Source organism: Hesperophylax consimilis, chromosome 16 (genome assembly GCF_061612785.1).
Source record: "Hesperophylax consimilis isolate HC1 chromosome 16, BYU_Hcon_1.0, whole genome shotgun sequence".
Lineage (NCBI taxonomy): Eukaryota > Metazoa > Arthropoda > Insecta > Trichoptera > Limnephilidae > Hesperophylax > Hesperophylax consimilis.
Window position 1 is genome coordinate 2,749,057 of NC_142851.1, and position 21,656 is coordinate 2,770,712.

At 33.4% G+C, this 21,656-nt stretch overlaps 1 protein-coding gene across 1 annotated transcript in view; it reads right to left on the bottom strand.

Annotated features, from left to right (window-relative positions):
- The window catches only part of LOC149416550 (cell growth regulator with RING finger domain protein 1-like), a 110,783-nt gene that overhangs the window by 6,800 nt on the left and 82,327 nt on the right, over positions 1-21,656 (bottom strand). Inside the window, exons 3-5 of the mRNA XM_089640811.1 lie at positions 3,902-4,076; positions 2,496-2,643; positions 115-222 (exon numbers count right to left, since the gene is read on the bottom strand). Coding sequence (XP_089496937.1) covers positions 115-222; positions 2,496-2,643; positions 3,902-4,076 — 431 coding nt within the window. The remainder of the gene's footprint in view (positions 1-114; positions 223-2,495; positions 2,644-3,901; positions 4,077-21,656) is intronic.

The window sequence follows — 21,656 nt, forward strand, 5'->3', positions numbered from 1 at the left end:
CTACCCTTCCCGGCCTGTATCAATCGACCGAACGGGTAGAACTACCTTTCCCGGCCGAAGTGTGTTAAGTAGAACTAAGAGAGTTGTGAATGTAGTAAGAATGTTGGTACCAACCTTGAGACAAGACAACTGTCCGTTGGCTTGCTTGAGGTACTGGGCCAAGATGCTGGTGGGCAGCGGGCACACCGAGTCCCTGATGTGCACCACGTTTACCAACACAACCTGCGTCAATTATCAAACAATACATATTATAATAATTAACTTCTTCATTGCGGATCACACACGTAAAACAATAACAGGGGTTGGATAGAACTTTTACAGAATTTAAAAATTATCTTTGAAATTTGATGAATTGTTAAAATTCTGTGAAACAACCTGTCCTTAGTGTCTGGAGTGCACTTTGGTTCCTTGAACCTTACCGTATGAAAAGATTATCTGTTCCAGAAAATAATTCTTTATTTATTTTTGGAATAACTTAATGAGTAAAACATCAAGTTGTAATATTTAATTATTGAAGACAATATTAGTAATTTTAACAGAAAAAGACACGGTCGCATTTAGGACATTAACCCAGGACCTTCGCTTTGCCGGGGCACTGCTCTACCAATGACCGTATCTTTGTTTCAAATTTTCCTTTAACTATCCCGCAGCCATGTGGAGGAGTAGGTAGTACCCAAAATTACTATCCTCTTTATATTAGCTATGCTTGACATATCATTTTATTATTTTACGTATTCCTGCGCAAATACATTAGTTACCATTAATAATTGACTGAATAATTGGGATTTCTATAGTTTAAAAGCCCATAAGACAGAAAAATGAATGGCGTCGTCGAAAAACCCACTTGGTTACAGACGTTTCATTTGGCATCTTGGCCTGTCAAGAGTTAAAAAATCGCTGATATTGTCTTCAATAATTAAATTCTATATTTGAAATGATTGATCAATTTCCTCAAAGTAAGAAAAAATTTACTTTACTTTGGATACACAGTCGCCCACAAGCCATAACATTCTTTTATCTCTTATCACAAAACCCAAAGTAACAATTTAATAATATCACATTTATTTTTAGAGTAAGTTACATTAAATTCTATTGCCATAGTAGGCGAGTTCTGCCCACATTCTATAAAAACACAAATGCAAGAGAATTTGCCTTCAGACGCTCGGCACTAATTTATTTGAGGAAAATTAGGATTTCATGTCATTGACCTTACTTTTCGCTTCTGCCTAACACTGAATAAATATTATCACAAATTATAAGAATACATCAGTATGGAGAGTCATCTCCAGAGGCTGGGGGGGATTTCTTGGAAGCGACCAAGACTCTCAAAGGTTTACAATGCTGATGATGAATGGAAGTGTCTAGATAAGTGAAGAAATAGACGAATGAATGAATGAATGAAAGGTAGGTGGGAATGAAGCATTAAAAATATGTGTTTGAAGTGTTAAGGCTCCGTAGTAAGCATTCAAAAAGGAGAAGATTACTGAAGATGTTTTAAAAATTATATAAAAACAAAATATCGCTCTAATAAAAAATATTGAAATTTATGACAAAATTATGTAAAATGAAAAAATATTGCTTTAATAAGAATGTTGAAATTTATGAGTAAATTATATAAACAAAAGATTGCTTGTAGTAAAAATATTGAAATTTATAGTTCAACAAATAATATTTAAATACGAATGTTAGAGGAAGTGCGCTATTATTAAAAAAAAACATTATAATGAAAAAGTGTGTGCAAGTGTTGTGAAAATATTCAAAAAACATGAACTATTTAAAAAAGAGCAAAAAAAATGTATATAGAAGTTTTTCTAATTTCATCTAATTACTTTTTAAAGATTATCTTAAAAAAATATCATTTTATAAAAACCTAAAACATTAAATGTTCAAGGGAAGTATGTTATATACAATTCGGAATGCATCGGGTCTTAACCTCTTGAACGCCACACGAGAAAAATGATCATGTTAAAATATAGTAATAGCATGCCAATATCCTGATAAAATATTTGTCATTCAGAATATATCGAGAACACGTGTTCTTTTCCTAATAAATATCATGACAAAATGCGACAATATCAGTATGTCAATATCAATATCAGTATTTGTATCAGCCATGTCCTCATAAAACACCAGCTTTTAACTGATACTTTGTTAGGAACTCTGTCAATTCAATCGATAAAGGCCTGCAATCCCATTTTTAACAGGAAAATGAATAATTTGACAAGATTTTTAATAAATTAAAAGTATTTTATAATCAGTAAGTTTTCTCGGTGCAGCGTAACTTTAAGGATACGTTTAAAAAATCATTTCTCTGAATATAATTAGCTATTCTGGGAAAATTACACAATATAGTAGAAGATACACTTTAAAAAATATATATGCAAGCATATTATCTGGCAAGTTACGATTAATAAAAACATAATTAAGTAAGTTAAATAGAATCCGCTGGCACATGTTTGGCATCGGTTATCAAGAAGTTATTAAGAAGTACTCACAGTATCATCAGACTGCAGCCGGTCGGGGTCATCATCCCTGGTGAGCAGTACCACCAGCGGGTAGCACAGGCGCGGAGGGGTGCCGAGCCGTAGCTGCGCCGGCGGGGGCAGACTCAACCGCAGGATCTGCTCCGAGTGGTTGCCGTCTCTAAAACACATGGAAACACAAAAATACATTCATTTGTTGAACTATAACACACTTCGGATGGGTTGTTTCATAGAATTTGAACAATTCATCAAATTTCAATGTTCATTTTCTATGAAAGTCCTATTCAAGTTCTGTTATTATATCATTATAGGCCAGTTACTTGACAGAACTTTCACAGAACTTGAAAATTAGTTTTGGAATTTGAATTTTGAAATTGTTCAAGTTCTCTGAAACAACCCGTCCTTATAAATGATCTGAATATGCTAAAATTGTCAAACAGAAAGATTTCCAGTGACTTGGTAGTTCTATATGAAATTTTAAATAATGCATGTATAATATAACTTGAGCTTTTGGATGTCATTACGTAATACAAAGTAGAAGTCGGGATTTATTTCAGTGCAAAAATTCTGGAACTAACTACCATATGTACCCCTCTTTGCCCAGAATACTAATGGACGGTAATAATTGGACATTTTCAATTAAGCATAAAAGATTGTTGCTGGGGCAGTTCAGTTATACACAAAAAAACTTATTAAATAAAAATAAATATATTGATTTCAGTGGTGTTTTTCTGTTTAACTCCAGTTCAATGACCTTAAGAACTGGAATTTGCTTTGATTTTCAAAATTGGAACTGATTGTCGGAAAAATTCAGAAAGTCGATAAAGGAGGTACCAAGATTATTTAATGAATTAATAATTCTATATTTGAAACATGCATTAAAATTTTTGACAGACGTCGTAATTTTACAAGTTTACTAACAGTGTTAATTTTTAAAACGTTAATTTCTGATTGCCTTTTCAAAGGCAATGATCCTGAGGCAAATATTTATTTTTATGAATAGGTACTTTCAGCTTTACAAATCCTACAATTATAATATCCCTAGATTATTCACAATTTTTATCTATTCCTAAATAAAAGCCTAAAAAGGGTTTTGATATATAAATAAATTAACACTACAAGTAACGAGAATTTGACATTAAATAATTGTGGCTCAGTCTGTCAATAGCGCGTTTTGCTTTTACGTCCAACAGATGGCGGTGTTTTTTTATAAAAGCGTGTTTTTATCTGTCACAGGTGACACCTATATAATATAGAAATATAAAAAAACACACATGTATTCAAATGCAAAGTTGTGTCAAAATTTCAAAGCAATTGGTGAAGAACTTTTGGAGATTTAAGATTTTGAAAAAACAAACATTTACATATTTATTTATAAAGTTTAAAGATTAATATTAGGTGAATGGGTTGGGACTGACCTGATCTCCGGCGCCCTGTACTGGCAGTGCGGGGTTGCCAGCAGCGCCCCCCGGGACAGGGCCTCGCGCAGCTGTCCCCAGGGTCTCCACAGGGCCCCGTGCAGCTCCCTAATGGACACGCCCCAGAAGGCGCGGAGCGTGTACCGCACCTGGGAGGACACCGAACACTGAACCTCTGCAACAGAATAAACAAATACATTAGTCACTGACAGACAAAGTTTTGACACTTTTAAAAACAATACAGTGAAACTCATCTTACCGGCTGCGCCAATGTTATTAATATTTTTTTTTGCATTAGCTCTAAACGCTCTAACTCTCATGGCCTAACTCATCTTTGTGGATATTGAGTGAAAGATCTTTTAAAAGAAAAAAGAAGAGGAAGTTCTGGGAAGGAAACAGGTTTGAGGGGTGGGTAAGAATCTGGGGCACGGAGCTACAATTAGAAGGGCTATTGCGTACTAATTAATATCTCGTCGAAACTTGTTCCACTATTAGAATGCGATAAGCGGTGTGCGTAGACCCGATTTGGTAGTTTTAGTTAAAGCGTTGCGAGAGTTGGAGGTCAGTTGGAGGTAAAGTGGAACCTATTTTTTCGCTTCATGTCTCATCTAAATATAACACACCGAAGTCTGGGGGTCAGTGTGTCCAGGAGTTACAAACGTATGAATCTACTTTTCTCACTGCAAGATGTTGATTGTAGGATTGAGAACAGACTCTTCAGTTACAGTTGACTCTACAGTAACAATTGTGTTTAGCAAACTAACATCTCAGCTGATGGAGTTCTTGGAACAGACACATAATTATTGAGTATGAACTACTGTATATAAAACATTGTCTAGTGCCGTCGCACTCTAACACTATTTATAGTAGTGGAGTTAACAACTTTATTATACCAAAATAAAGTTTCCGCATAAGTTTTTTTTATGTCACGTAATAAGTTGTTTTTCTGGTTCCTTACGACAGAAATTTTTAAAAAAGCCCAATATACCTATAACACTATACAAGGTTTTCCTATATAAGATTTATTTGATCTGTTGAAAAACTTTAAAAGAAAACATCACTGTATTCATATTAAATTTGTAAAATAAAACGTTGTAACTTTGTGTACACCAACATAATTAATTTGTAACAACATGTTAACCGGTTTCGGAACAACCGTTGCTTCATCAGGGCAGATATAAACCCAAATAACTGAAATACAAAGTAATATCAGCAATCTGTCATAGAACAGATTTCGCAAGTATAATATAATGTTTTAAATAAAATAATAAATGCCTAATGTAAAATAAAAATAAAAGATTTATAAAGTAATTTGTCGAAACTGATCGGCGTTGAGCTAAAACTTAAAATGGTGTAATTCGGAGTTTTATTGATTGAGAGAGTTTGTGAGAAAAACCCCGGAGAATCAACAAGTGTTTTATTATAAGTAAAAAAATAATATGTTAATGATACAAAAAACATTATGTTCAAGTAAAAAAAAGAAGCACTCTTATTGTGGGTCCCTCAATCACGTAGGAGAATAGTTGAGGACAAACAATATCATATAATGCATATTTATTTATTTACGCCTGTTCAAAAGGCTTTTATATGGTTTATATAATATAACTAGCCGACATGTTGTTGGGGGTTATCCTTAGGAGATATACATATACCATCGCGTACTTTTCTGTAGACCTTTTCAAGGTATACAATTCCATACACCATTATTTTGATGTATCTCATAAGGTTTAGCCAGCGTTAGCAATGTAAGCACCGGAAAATATATTTTTACGACTTTATTACAAAACATCGTCTGAACTTTTTATAAATATAATATGCATTTATTATATATGTAAGCCTTTCGGAAGAAATTTTATAAGTGAAAGTGAAAATCCTGTCAAAATCTGTTCCGTAGTTTAGAAGAACTAAGCGCACCAACAGACAGACGCGAATAGCGACTTTATTTTATACTATTTAGAGCAAGGCTGCCCAACCTTTTTAACAGTTGGGCCAAATTGACGATTTTGAATCACTGGCGGGCCACTGAATACCTTGACGGTTCCTATTTCCATGGGGGGGGGGGGGGGTTGTTAGAGAATTTCTATAAAACATAATTCCCCACAAAATGAGTGCTCCCCACAAAATATTTGAAATCCATGGGGGGGGGGGTTGTTACGAAACTTCGCTGAGAAAAAAATTCCGCGGACCCAAAACCATCATATGTGATTCCCCACAACAATTTTTCGAATTCCAATGGGGGGGGGGGGGGTGGCTACAAGATTCCATTTCGGACGCGAAAAATATTATATCAAAAACCGCTGTATTTTTGTTTAAAAAGTAAGTTCAACAGGTTGGATTTTTTCGTCGCTGATTCTCGTTCTGAGTAGCCTAAATAGCGATAAATCGCCTTCGTTGGCAACACTGGTGACCGCGCGCAAGCTGCATGTTTTTTTTACCGCGGGCCCGCGACACTTTTTCAAATTGGCTGGTTTTTTGAAAATGGTTCACGCGGGCCACTTATAATTCGTTCGCGGGCCACATTGTGGCCCGCGAACTCTAATATCCAAAGAGCACTGTTTAAGTTTTTCATGCAAATTTATCTACCCCTGTTTTTTTTTACCTGCTAGTAATAATAAATATTACATTAACTTCACCCACTCTTCAGACCAGAGCAAGATGAAGAAAAAATGAGGGACATGGCAAAATATGAGAGAGAGCACAGGAAAAACAAGAATCATTCCATCTAATTAGTTTTACGATAATGACGGCATTCGTATTATTTTTTTTGCATAAATAAGTAGTAAAAATGATGCGTGTTAAAACATCTATAAGGTCAGGGTTTAATTGTTTTATATGACAATATTTTGACATAAAAAATCAAATGTTACATCAGGCACGCTGTAAAAATATGCATACTACTATAATAAAAACCCAAAAAAATATTTTCAATTTAAAAAAAAAAAAAACTTTAATATTTCCTGTGAGTATAATATGTTATTAAAGACATTTCATAAATAACATCCCATCAAAAAACACAGGATAAGGAAAAAAATTTAAATAATTGCAGACGAACCTCTTTTTTGAGATATATTTTCAAATAATATTGGTATTTCCAGATAACACATAAATTATGAATAGGATATAATAAGAGTGTCATTATTTATTAGCAATATTTGACAGAATATTTAATATTTGCCTACGAAAAATTACAAACTCTGATCACCGGGATTCATGTAGACCAATTTTTAAAAATCCCAAACTTCTGAAAGTGACGGACATAATATATATATATATATATATATATATATATATATATATAATGGAGTTATGCCTGTTAGTTCGATCATCTCCAGAAAAGTTCCCACAGAAAAACTCGACACATAAACACGCTACAAGGTTCACAGAAAACTTATTAATCCCAAAAGCAAACAAAACTATATTTCAAAAAGGACCACACTACATGGCCATTAAAGTATATAACAACTTCCACGTAGCATCAACAAATAACCGACATACTTAAATTTAAATCATCACTAAAAACATTTCTTTTAAACAAATGTCACTACACCTAAAATGAATACCTTGCATAAATTAAATACCTCTGTTTTTTTATTTTTTTATTTACATACATTTGTTAACATGTAATTGTTGGGTTATGTAATATAATGTGTGTTTGTTGGGTTAGCTGGAAGAAATAGGATGTAACCTATAAGCCCTTTGTACTTTGTATTTTTGTGCAATAAATGTATATATTTTTTGAATTTGAATATGGCCAGATGATCAAAATGAAAATTGTAAAACAAAGTTATATTTATGGGGCATAAAAATAATGGCATTGAAATAAACTGTTGTAATCTTATACAAGGTGTTTCCCAAAAGTCATTTTTAAATGGACTGTTCAAAAAAGATTTGTTAAAAAAATGGCATCGGGGAAAACAAAAAAAAAACGAATTGGACAAAAGATCATTGAATAACTTTAAAACATCCTTCCCAAGTTTTGTATAAAAACTAGCTGAATTTCCCGGAGTAGCCGGGGCTAAACGCAGAGTTTTTCAAAATCAGATGTAAACAGTAATTTTGGATAGCGAAATGCGACGATGCGTGCAAAATTTCATCAAGTAGTGTCAACATTCTGCTTTAAGGGCATGGGTGGTTTTTCAAAATCTCACGTAAGCAGTGACCCTACTCTTGTTTGAAGGTGAAGTGTGTAAAATTTCATCATCTCGGAATAAAACTGTAGATTTGTATAAAAATGAGATCCACGCCGTCAGCCTCAGACACTCATCTTTATATAAATAAATAGAATATAGCTATATATTGTTCATAGATTAAAATGAGAAATATAGCATCTTAAAATGATGTACCTAGATTTTTACTAAACAAAAAATAACAATTTTAATACAGCCATAAGTTTTATTTATTTAATTATAAACACGCTGTAATTGAGTAATAAACTTAATATTTAAAGCACGTAGGTACTTAAACAATCTAAAGCATTCTTTCTCATAGTGGCGATAATGCCCCCTTGTGGGCGCTGGACGTTTTCAGGGGGCAGTAGAAAGCTCAAAGAAAATTAGGGGGCGTTAAGGAAATCTAGAGGGGCGACAGCAGACAAATTCTATGTATAAAATTCGACGGAATCTAGTTGAAATAAATAATAATAGGTTTTTTTACTCTCCCAGTCTTTGAATCTCCAAACTAATCGGTTACCCAACGATTTCTGATAGCATTCCCATCGTTGTACTCGTGTGAAGGTGGATTTAGTGCTTTAGCAAAGTTGTTAACTAAAAAGGGAAATCGGCTGCAATTTACTGAACGCCTCGACTTACGGCTGTTTTTAAGTGAATCTAGCCCGATATTAACAAACTCATCGACATGCATCAGAGTTCTATTCTAGTTTTAAATTCAAAGCCTTCTTTTAGTGATAATAAAAAAACTTCTAATTATGATTAAGTATGAGTTTTATTTCCTCTATTGAAGCATTCTTTGATCTCAGAAATAACAAATATGGGTCACACCCTATCTATCTTATCCATATAATAGTGCATGTTTAAACATTATATTAGCAATAACTGTTTTTAAAATACGCAACAGATGGTAATGTGAGAAGGTAAGTTCAAAAATATGGGGGGCACTCATAGACATATGAATATTAGTAGACCTGCCCTAAGTGATTAAAAGCGTATTATCCCCACTCCCCATACCGGTTCCATTGAGCCGGCTGGGCTCGCGTATGGCCTCAAATGAAATTTGAAAACGTGACGTCATCATTCTTGTGCGAACTATGGTCGAGGCATCATCGGTTCATTTTACGAAATAACACGGCAAAATTTTGACTTGTACTATGAAAACTGGTAAAAATAGATGTGAAAAAAGAGAATAAACCCAATTGTCGTATTACATTCCATATATAAGCATTATTTTACTTTATTTTAAGCATATTCACATCGTATAATATGAATCAGTTGTTACTATCACATCGAGAAACGTCTGGACGCGAAACACAAAGCTGGTTGGTTGCTGGGAAGTAAATTATGAACATTTATAAAAGTGTCTTAACTAAATACTCTGAAACTAACTACGACTCTGAAAATAGAAGCTGCCTTACTTTGCCGAATTTGGACTTCGCAAATTTGTTCATAACGTGGCGAGTAATTTGCGCTCCCATGTAAAAATGTCTATTCATTCAAAGCAGATTTTACTTTTAAGAAGTAAATGGTGATATTATAATGCGAGATGCCTATTTACTGTCAGATTGATTTATTGACGAATCACAGTCAGCTTCACTCCCTTCGTTCTTCAACAGTTGATTTTACCCCTCGCCCATATCTTCTCGTCTATTAATTCCTATGTCTGTGGGGGCACTAGATATTTTTAAATCTCAAAGTGATCGAAATAAGTTTGAGAACCGGTGATCTAAAGTATTAAAAATTGCAATAAAAAATACCTATCAGAAGTTTTTAACAACATGTACACACATATTATTTTATGTTTTTGAAAGTAGTGCCAATGCCGAGGACAAACATAAAATATTGACTCGTATGTCACAGATTAAAGAAATTTCAGTTCATAAGGTAATTTAATATTTTTATAATATTATTTCAAAACCAAAGCAAGTCAATCAAAATATAATTATTAGAATAAAATGCCAATACGCAATCTAGGCGGCGAATAAATTGCTAATACGGAATCTAGGCGGCGAATAAATTGCTAATACGCAACCTAGGTGGCGAATAAATTGCTAATACGGAATCTAGGCGGCGAATACATTGCTAATACGCAATTTGGGCGGCGAATACATTGCTAATACGCAATTTGGGCGGCGAATAAATTGCTAATACGGAATCCGGGCGCCGAATAAATTGCTAATACGGAATCTGGGCGTAGAATAATTTGTTAATACGGAATCTAGGCGTCGAATAAATTGCTAGTACGGAATCTAGGCGCCGAATAAATTGCTAATACGGAATCTAGACGGCGAATAAATTGAGGATTGCAAATAAAATAGATGAGGAATATTAAGTAAGTCACAGTAGTTAAAGATAATATTATGAATGAATGAGCCAACTGTATTAAGTTTTCGTTGGCTCAGAAACATTTATAGGAATAAATTTTTTAAAGCATTTTATAAAAAATAAAACAGCTGACCCGGCGTTGCTCGGAAGTATGAATGGTTTGGAGTAAAGTTTTGATCAAATATAAGTATATTATCGTACATAAGTGTTTGTTTCACCCATCCCAGACTTCTTGCACCATTCTCTTTTTCTTCGTTCATGACGTACACTTCATTTTATCAAAAATAATTATTTGACTCGTGTCTTCCTCAGGCGTCTTCGTCTTTTTCTACCATTCACTGCTGTATACCACAATGTTACTTTAGAAAAACTACATTAAATCGACTTTAACTCGACTGTGTATCTAATTCCCGTGCAAGTTAATGCTAAAGTCTTCCTCGGGCGTCCCCGACTTCTACCATTCAAACTACCATCTAAACACTTCTGGCACTAATAAGAACAAACTTTGAAATTTTCATCAAAATCGGACCAGTAGTTTTGGAGTCTACAATAACAAAGAAACATTAATTTTTATACATCGGTACAGAAAATAAACGAACCAGTGTTTTTATCTTGTGACTATATGTGAATTTTCGGGACCGCATTCTCAGCTCGCAAAGCATTTCCATCATGAGCTATGAGCTTTGAAATGTCGATTTAATTTAATGCTCAACAATAAACCTCTGATGGGGTCGGGCAGGAGATGTCATGACTCTAATTTAATTACAAAACAAATTATCTTATTTTGTACGACCGCGTTAAATATTTTAGTGGTGAATCAAACCTATGTTTATTTAGCAGGATATACACAATAATGTTCGCGCAAGGCGAAATAGGCCAGGTCAATTTAGAAATTAAATAAAACGGAACAATTTTTATTTAAATTACTACGGCAACACCGAGAGACACTTTTAAAAACAAATTATAGAACCTACGCGGAGAAAACTAATTGATTTAAAACATTGCTAATTTATCGAAAATTTCTTCAAATTGCTCGCAAACCCGTTAAAAACGGGACTGCAGGTCTTTAATGAATGAATTGACTCATTTTCCAATAAACTGTCAGTAAAACACGAATGTGTTCTGGCGATATCAGAACACGTGTTCAAAAAAATTCTAATATTTTCGCATTTTGTCAATATATAACAGGATAAACACAGCCGCATTAGCACGGGTTCCGATATATTATGAAAGTACCTACTAATAGTTTATTAGAAAATGTCCTGCTATCATATTTTTAACAGGATTTTAATAAATCAGAACTACTCATCCAAATAATAATAATATTTTGATGATTTCTATAGTGCCGTTTTTGTTCAAAATCACCTCAAATGTGAGGTTATGATTGATATTTGAAAGTAAATCAATTTTTTCACTTGTTTTGGAAGGATAAAAGTGCGCGTTTTTTATGTTTAGCTCAACAGATTTTGGTGGCTTTTATAACAACTTCATAAAAAAACACTTTCTCACTTACAAAGATTTAAAAAATAACAAGTTCAAATATTAAATTACCTTACATAGAACAATTGAAGTATACCGTATGATTTTCTGAAAGTAACACTACTTATTTCTAAAGATTATATTATACACGTACAAAGATTGACGAATAATTTCATTCATTAACTTAATTCGTTTAAGATATATATCCAGTTAACCATTGATGCATTAGTTGTAAGTAGTCAGTGCAGTTTACCCATTGGGCGCATTTTGCAGCCGTGTTCTAAAATTAATTATAAAAACACCCTACTAATATTATAGAACTTCCTTCTTCTTCTGGCGCTAGTAAAATTCGATTGTTAATGTTAATGTTAGTTGTAAGTTTCTATATGTAAATATATATGTCATTAAGTTAGTAGTTATATGCCTAGTCGTAAGTCCTTTGATATAAGTCTTATGCTGCGTATACAACCGCGAGCCGAACTGCCGAACCAAACTTCAACACATGGTAAAGAAACGAAGCAACCGCAAATGGTGCGAAACGCGCTTGCAGTTGATTCGTTCCTTTCCCGTAATTCGTGGTATGGTTCGCGTTTCGGTTCGCAAATGTATACGTACCCTTAGATGTAAGTCACTAGTTTTAAGTCAGTATTTCTAGTATTAATTATTTAATGAATATATTTGTACAGCGCCCTTGAGGTGATTTTTCACGAAAACGGCGCTATATAAATTAGCCAAATATTATTATACGCATAATGTGAAAAATATGAGACCTTAGTGCATTTTCGAAGTTACGTTATTTTTCATTTTGGGTAGCTACCATTTTGATAACATACCCGGTCACCAATAAATAATACCACGACACTGCAACTGACAAATATATTTTTCCAACAGGTTTTTTTATCATGCAGGATATTGTTATTATTCAATACATTATATTGTCACGACAGCGATATAAATTTAATATTAAAAATAGGAGGAAAATCAACCAGGCAGTAAAGTCACAATAAATTATTTAAATGGGATTATAAATAATATTGTATATTGTGTGGTTGCTAATGCTAAATTACGAACAAGGATGATCTATGTCCAATTAGATAGATACTGTAAGGATTGCACACTAGTAAATGCAGCGAATTGTCGATATTCAGTTATTTATTAAAGTAAATTATTTTCTTCGTCGATATTCCTATGGATATGATTGCAAGATAAGCTATTTCCGCTAGAATTTGAAATAATATCACGGATATTTGCACAAGGTAAAAATGTTTCCAATAAGGAAAAACTATTGTAACGAGCTACGAAATCAATTAAATCGGAAAAAACCGCAATAGCAATAAAATAAAGTAAAACAGAGATATTTATTATAGGTATGTGTCGTGATAAAACCTGATATGTAAAAGTAGATCCAAATTGTCTTTTGAATTACACGCCTACATAGGAGTAAATATTAAAAAATATCAATTTGGCATCTCTCAAATATAAAATCAAGCACATCAGAAGTAGTACTGTATCAAAATATAACTAGCGGTTGGAATTAATAGTTATATTCATTTAATTACCAAGGCTATTGAAAAAAAATTACATCAATAGGTTAAATTTTTTTTTTCTTTATTTATAAATATACTGAGGAGATCCAGAAGCGCATCGTGAATGCAAACCGCTGCTATTTCCGCCTACAAAAACAAATAAAATCCAGACTGCTTTCCAGAACCACCAAGGTATTAGTGTACAAAACACTAATTAGACCAGTGCTTACGTACACAGCCGAGACGTGGGTTCTAACTAAGAAGAATGAGCGAGCACTGGACGTTTTTGAAAGGAAAATTTTGAGGCGCATCTTCGGACCGGTTCTAGAAAATGGATTTTGGCGCAGACGTTATAACAATGAGCTCTATACTCTGTTTAAGAGGGTAGCAGAGATAACGATTTTGTCGAAATTTACTAAAATAGTTAAAAAATTGGTCAACTGTGTCGCCCTCATCGTATTTTGTAGACAATTCCGCCAAAACGTTACTTACAAGTGGTTTGTTTATACTATCCGGGCATAAACACCCGAGGTCTCCCGATCGACAACAACGAACATTCCCGATGACAAATTCAAAATAGCGTGTTTTATCTTAGCCGTTTATGTGGTAGCTGGCTTTCAATTTTTCCCTACAATGTGGGAATTTTCCCTTGAGATTCCCTAATGTGTTGATAAACATTATATGAACGGCTTTTTAAAAACTGGCGGATATCCACGATTAAAATAATTTGATTTTATAAGTAAACTATGAGCTTTTTACTGAGTTTAACCACTACTATTTATGCTTATTTTAGTTTCAAAATACATAAATGTCGAAAGAGATCTCCAAGTTTTATGTAAATCTGCATCTTCTCCATATGATATAATTATTAGAGAGGTATCGATTTAATTAACATGTAAACTAAAATTCCCTATAAAATTGTAAGAATTTAGGAAAAAATATTTTTTCCCCAAATATTGGATATATTTCAATTCGATGAAAACACTCACCAACGGCCGGCTCTCTTGTGACCGACTAATAAGCTTACGACTGCTGCTATGGTTGTTAGGGCTGTCACAACATTGAAATATAAAACACCGTTGAGAATACATTTATTTAATTAAAAGTTTAGGTTTTTACAGTGAGTAGGCTGTCACAACATTGAAATATAAAACACAGTTGAGAATACATTTATTTAATTAAATGTTTAGGTTTTTACAGTGAGTAGGCTGTCACAACATTGAAATATAAAACACAGTTGAGAATACATTTATTTAATTAAAAGTTTAGGTTTTTACAGTGAGTAGGCTGTCACAACATTGAAATATAAAACACATGAGGCTGAGAATATTCTGTTTCTTCATGCTTTTAGCGGCTGCGATACAACATCGTCCTTCTTCAACCAAGGAAAAACAAAATTTTGTTAGATTAAATTAGACTTACAAAAAAAAACTTTCTACAAAAAATGTAGGTAATTTAGTTGTCTTTAAGTTTGCCCTGAACAATTTGGTTGTAAAAACGACCACTTCACAATTATTTTGAAAAAAACAAATTTTGGCACCTTCAATCCAAGATGGCGGGTCGAGCTCGACCCTCCCAAGGTCGAAAACTTTTTTTTTTCTTTAGAGTCCCAATCTTAACAACATATATCAAAATCGCAACTACCTAACCTTTGCAAGGTAAAACTCCCCACTGACTGGACTATTAGGTCTTGATATGGTATTTATTAATAACAGTAGTCTTAATATATTTAAAGTATTTATGTTATAAAGATATTAAAAAAATCATACTTTTTCTTCTTTCTGTTGAGCTGACGGAAAGTTTTGGAATGCCATTTGTTTCCCATATTTATACACTGAAAAAAAATTAATAAGCTAATTTTCATTTCTTCAAAAATGGCAAATTCTAAATAAAATTAACAAATATATTCAAAGAATAACTAGGGTTAGATATAATTTAACAATATTTTTCACCTCTAATTAATTTTTCAAGAAAACTTAATTTAACTAAGCAAATCATAAATAATAATAATGGTTATAGACAAAAAATTATTGTCAACACTTAAAACAGTCATATATTTACCTGTTACAAAAAAAATATATATACATATATTATATTTTCATTTGTTCAATTCACGAAGAACTATAATAGCCAAATTAAATAATCAAATTATTATTATAATTAAAAATCTATTTGCACAGCCCTATAACAGGAGTCACATGAAATACGATACGTCTGTTCGTCTATCCTGCTGGAAGCAATTATAATACTGCTGTCTCGTTCGTACATATCCACAGCGGGCGCTGGCAAATGAGATGATTTACAATAATTAAGACCTGCCACATATTGTTCAGCTGGATGGTAATATATGAGAAAGTACAATCATCTCAACAACGTTTGCCTCCGCGCGATTCACATCCTTGTTCACCTTTGACTCGCTCCCTTCAAATTACATGAACAAATTCTACGTTTTGATTTTATGTCTACAATATGTACGTATATCGAAAATAAACTAATACACTTACGTTTTTTAATACTACTTCACAGAAAACAGCGTCGCGAGACAACCTCTTGTGGCGAACGATATTCGCGTTATGATTGAATATGTAAAATGCCAACATTTATATGTGTTTGGGTTTAAATGAATATAGAATATTACCAATTAAATCTTTAAATTAATTTTATTTATTTATCAATTAAGATAGTATAAATACTGTTTAATTATACAGTATTTTTTTTTGTTCAAATTGCTGTTTTTTAATACATAAAATTGACTTCAAAGTAAGTTGATTTACATAGTTTTTCCAAATAATATCACACAGTTATTTAGCTATTATACAAAAATATAAAAATTGGGTCCTATAGGTTGAGATATGTTCTATTACAAAATATTTTTTATATATTTTTGTCATGTTGTATGTAGTAGCAGATGAAAGTAATGTTGAGGTCGATTGGCGATTTATTGAAAACTACTATTTTATAAACAGCTGTAAAGTAAGAAAAATATTTTTTTAGATTATTTATTTTTAACAGGTTGTATAAAACATACATGTATCTAAAAAACATACACAATAAATATTTTTTTGAATATGCTGTTACGGACACAAGTGACTTCGAAAATACGAAAAAAACCGCAAAAATAGAAAAAGCCCTCTTGGACTGTTAAGGAGCTAAACGTCACAAAGTTCATAAAACTGGGAAGACTTCGGTGGCTAGGTCATGTGGAGAGAATGACCGAGCATCAAGAACCAAAGTCCCTGCTGAGCTCAAGACCGATAGGGAGAAGGAGCCTGGGAAGGCCAAGGTTAAGATGGAGCGACAACGTCCTCAAAGATTTGTCTGCCTTGGAGCTTCGAAACTGGAGAGAGCTGGCGCGGGACCGAGATGAGTGGAGGAAGACTCTTGAGGAGGCCAAGACCCACCAGGGGTTGTAGAGCCAAAAGTGATGATGATTCATAAAAATATATTTGGATACAGGTTTTTTACATGCTTTTCGACTACCACACTAGACACATGTCCGTATTATGGTAGTCGAAATTTGTGTATAATTATATAAACTAGCAGTTAAAAACCCGCTCCGCGGGTTTTTTTCTGCTAGGCCCTGCGGGCGGCTCTTGGTTTGGCTTCGCCCATTTTAAGTGATATTAAAAACAGTTACATTTAATAGATAGATATTAGGACATTCACAGAGAGAGGGTGAGTATATTATATTGTTAAACACGGAACAGGAAGGAGTTAATTAATAATAACATGCTAAATTTACGCATAATAAGAATGACAGTTGTTTGAATAAATGAAATTTTACTTATTTGTGATGGATTATTTCAAATGAAACACTATTATTGACTACATGTCTACAACTGATATTAACTGTTATCGTACCTAATATAATTAGCTCATAGGAGACTTGCAGTGCATATGTGTTACAACCCTCAATGTCTATAAGTTGAATCAATATCGTTTAGTTTGTCACAATTAAAGATAGTTATAACAAAGTTCACTTAAATAATAGATTATTACATACTGATTAATTGTACCCGTGTTTATGAATAAAAGGAGGGTAATTGTGCGATGACATTAGCAGGCGGTTCAATTAAAAGGTGTTAATTTTACTCCAACTGGTGGTAATTCTTTACCTACAACTGTTACTGTATCTAATAAAGTTTAAAGTTAGATTATATATACACCTTCATCAGGAGAGTAAAAATCTATTTATAAAGGTAGATTATTACAATATAGCGCCCCTGAGGTGATATCTCACAAAAGCGGCGCTATGCAAATTGTCCAATAAATTAATCAATATAATGTTTACATTTTATTGTGTATACACCGAAGTCAAAAATTAAATATAGATTGCAATTGGGAAAGAAGAAGTGGAAGGAGGGGGGAGGGGTAAGAGTAGGCTGGGTTTATAACAATTAGGAATTACAATATCGTTAGACGGGAAAGACCAGTTGAGTGGGAAAATATTTAAAAGAGTGTTTATAAAAAAAATCTTGTTAATTATATTTGTTTTTATATTAACATGTTTCCTCATTTCTAAAATTTCAAAACTATTTATAGTGAAGTATTTTAAGACCTGAAAAAAACAAATAGCATATAACCATAAAACAATATATTTATAAGACAAATAGCATTTAATAACGGTTATTCTAATAAATTGATAGTTGAAATACTGAATAAAAAAATTAAACATATTCTCTTCAAACGGTCTTTCTAAAGATAGAAATAAAAAATGGCGTAGAATTCTGTTTGTGGATAACGATACTAAAATATATAAAAACAATCCTGGTACTATTCAACTGGCGTTTTACACGAATAACAATGAAGAAATATATTCTTAATAATAAAGATAGCAAAATTCAAACAAAAAATCAGGAGTTTAAAAACTCAATTGAGATGACTGTAATTTCTTTTACAAAGGTAGAACCAATAGAAACTTTGAAGTCAGAACTAAAGAATATCGCAGGGCTCTAAATGGAAATATTGAATCTGAGTTTGAATAATGATCACACTTTCGATAAAAAATTCAGGTCTTAAAATACTTCACTCAGGATATAAAGCATCGCAAATAAATAATTTTGAAATTTTAGAAATTAGAAAATATGTCAATATAAAATCAGATATAATTAATAAACAAAAAATATATAAATAATAATGAAAAATGCCATTACAAAGTGATAAGCTTCCAGAAGAAATCTTCTTATTACGCTTGTTAATCGTAAGTAGTCAAATATTGTGAGCTGCATATTTAAATATTCGCGCCATTCATTTGGTTGGTTTTTATACCGCCAGAGGTACGCTCTGTCGGCCATCTAATCTATAGTCGTGCGTATCGGCCATTGAAGGAACGCGTGATTTTTTTATAAACGTCAAACATAATCACGTAACTGTGGATAATTTTCACTGTAATGTAATTAATCCAATGGATTATGAACTTTCTAAAACATATTTTCTTCGATATTATCCAAAAATTATATGACAGAAACGATGCTTTTGAAGAAATCTCGTATTATTATGAGGCGATCCTATTTTAGTATGAAATCGTGTCTTAATTTTCAAGTTACCCGAAACAGACAATTTTAATTTGACCAATCAGAGGGCCTACATCGTCCAGACGCTGGGACAATAATACTATCAGATGTAATACATGATTCATTCAGTTTTGTAATTCATTCATTTTACCAAAATACGAATATTATTCAACGAGTCCACGATTGACGCCTAATAAATAAAAAGGGTGAAGTGTTTACACTTCTTAAGCGACATTACGCGAAATTTTAAATAGTCTTTTGGTTATGCAACTCCTACTAGGCTTTTTTATTATTTTTCCATCCGAAACGGCCGATAATAGCGCCAACGGACAAATCTATCAATGGCAAGCAAATTTCCAACGCAGGTCGTTGGATTTTATTTGTGTTATAATGTACCTAATATTTCAACAGTATTGGCGGATGAAGACCGATATATAAGAAGGGTGAAAAGATTACACTTCGTCAACGATATTATGCCTACTTTAAAATGATCTTTTGGTTATGCAACTCCTACTAGACGTTTTTTTGGATTTGCCCATCTGAAACAGTCAATGACTAGCGCCAACGGACAATCAAATCTATCAATGGCAAGCAAATTTCCAACGCCGGCCGTTGATTATTATTTGTGTTATAATGTACCTACCTAATATTTCAACAGTATTGGCGAGTGACGCCCGATATATAGAAAAAGCATCAAGAGATTACACTTCGTGAACGATATGATGCCTAATTTGAAATGATCTTTAGGTTATGTACCTAACTACTAAACGTCTTTTGAAAGTTCCTATTCAACAGGATCAAGTGTAGCGCCAAGTGTCAAGTAAATTTATCGGTGATAAGCAAAATAACGATATTATTTTTTTCAATAGGACTAAGGCCAGCGCCACACTTGACGGAAATTCCGTCGCGGATCTTTCGCGACGGAACGCCAATACATGTAATTGCATATAAATTACAAATAGCGGGCACACTACGCGGAAGATCGGTCGTTACGTCGCGGACGATCGGTCGCTCCGTGGCGGACCGCCGACTCTCGCGTCTGTTCCGTCCTCCGCGCACCGATCTTCCGTCGGCGGAAGATCGGCAACGTCGCATTCCAAGTATTTGTATGCATCGCGCCACATTCGGCGGATAAGACGCGGCGACGACGAACGCACAGGATGTTCGACACTGAACGATTTACTATCGAAGTGCAAAATAAAGTCGACTGATAATCCGCCACTGAATATTCAGTGTGGCTGCAACGTATGGTAACGGATTGACTCCCGCGGAAGTTACGCGACGGAATTTCCGTCAAGTGTGGCGCTGGCCTAATTATATTTTCAACACCAACGAACCAAACTTCCAACGTTATTACGGGATTGTTGTTATATGTGTGGGGCGCGGGGCGTAGGAGACATAATAAAGCAATGATCCGGGAATCACACGGTAAGGGGATTCCTTAATACTATTTTTATCTATTTTTCGTTGGTTTATGTTAGTAAGTGTCGTTTCAATCTCTTGAACGTTTAGTTTGATTGTACTTACGAAGTGAAAATAGCATTTAATTCAATAACCAGGTTAAGGTTTTGTTTATTTAAGTATAGTAACATATACCTACAAAAATAAAATTATATCTAAACGTGTGTCACTAACAATTTATTTATTGCATGTCACTATGCATAAAACACTTTTTTCTCATTTTCTTTTTCTCAACAATAAAGTGAAGATATCATTAAAGTGCAAACTAATATTTTTAAGTTTTAGAGAAGATTGAATTCACTAGTATAAATAAACACGTGAAAAAATAAAATTGTGAAATTTAATAGATTCTTGTAAATAATTGTGATGAATGAGGATTCATCAGGTACGGAGCAAAAAATAGTCATATGAGTTAATAAATCACTAGAAATAATAAATTATAGTTGCGTCAACTACGGCGCTATTTTCAACGGTTATTTTCAACAGTTGAAAATCGTAAACGATAACGACGTTGGCGTTGGATGGAATTATCGTCAACGCCTAGTACTAATCAGAAGTGTACCGGACAGCAGGTGGATGTACCTAAATAATAATTGAAATAATTAAGGAAATGAATATTTATCTGTTATCATATATTTTACGATGCCGAATCCTTTGAGGCTTATCACTGGACTCATGTGTCAAATGGGATTTAACCGTAGTAATTAGAATTTGGTTATTTTTCTTGGTTCCTTAATGCTCTCATGTATCCTGTTTAGAATGGTAAGAATAATTGCTGCACATTAACACATGTAGAAACTGTTGAATTTTAACCCAATAAATATGCAAACAACTGGCCCAATTAGTCAGTGTGTTTCAATTGCAAATCCTTCCCCAAGGTACCCCCGAGAGGAAACCGGCATTTTACAGTCGATGTCACTGGCGTAGGTGTCCAGTACAATAAGTACACGAAGAAAAATTATCTCGTTAAAAAAGCGATAGCATGCCAATTTTCTGATAAATATCATGACGGAATGCGACAATATCAGTATTTATATGAACACGTGTTCCGCCGTCCTCAAAAATCACTCGCTTTTAACTGATACTTTGTTAGTAACTGTCAAAAATATGAATTTGGAAGGTTTGTTAATGTTTACTGCTCCCTGTATTATAAGTCATCATCCCCAATAGGGGTATCTTGTAAGGCTGAAGGAAGTGGGGAGGGGAATAAGGTGGGGAAGTACCTGGCTGTTCAGATCTGGTTACCAAACTCGGCTAAAGCCATTTCAAGCAATGCATAAAA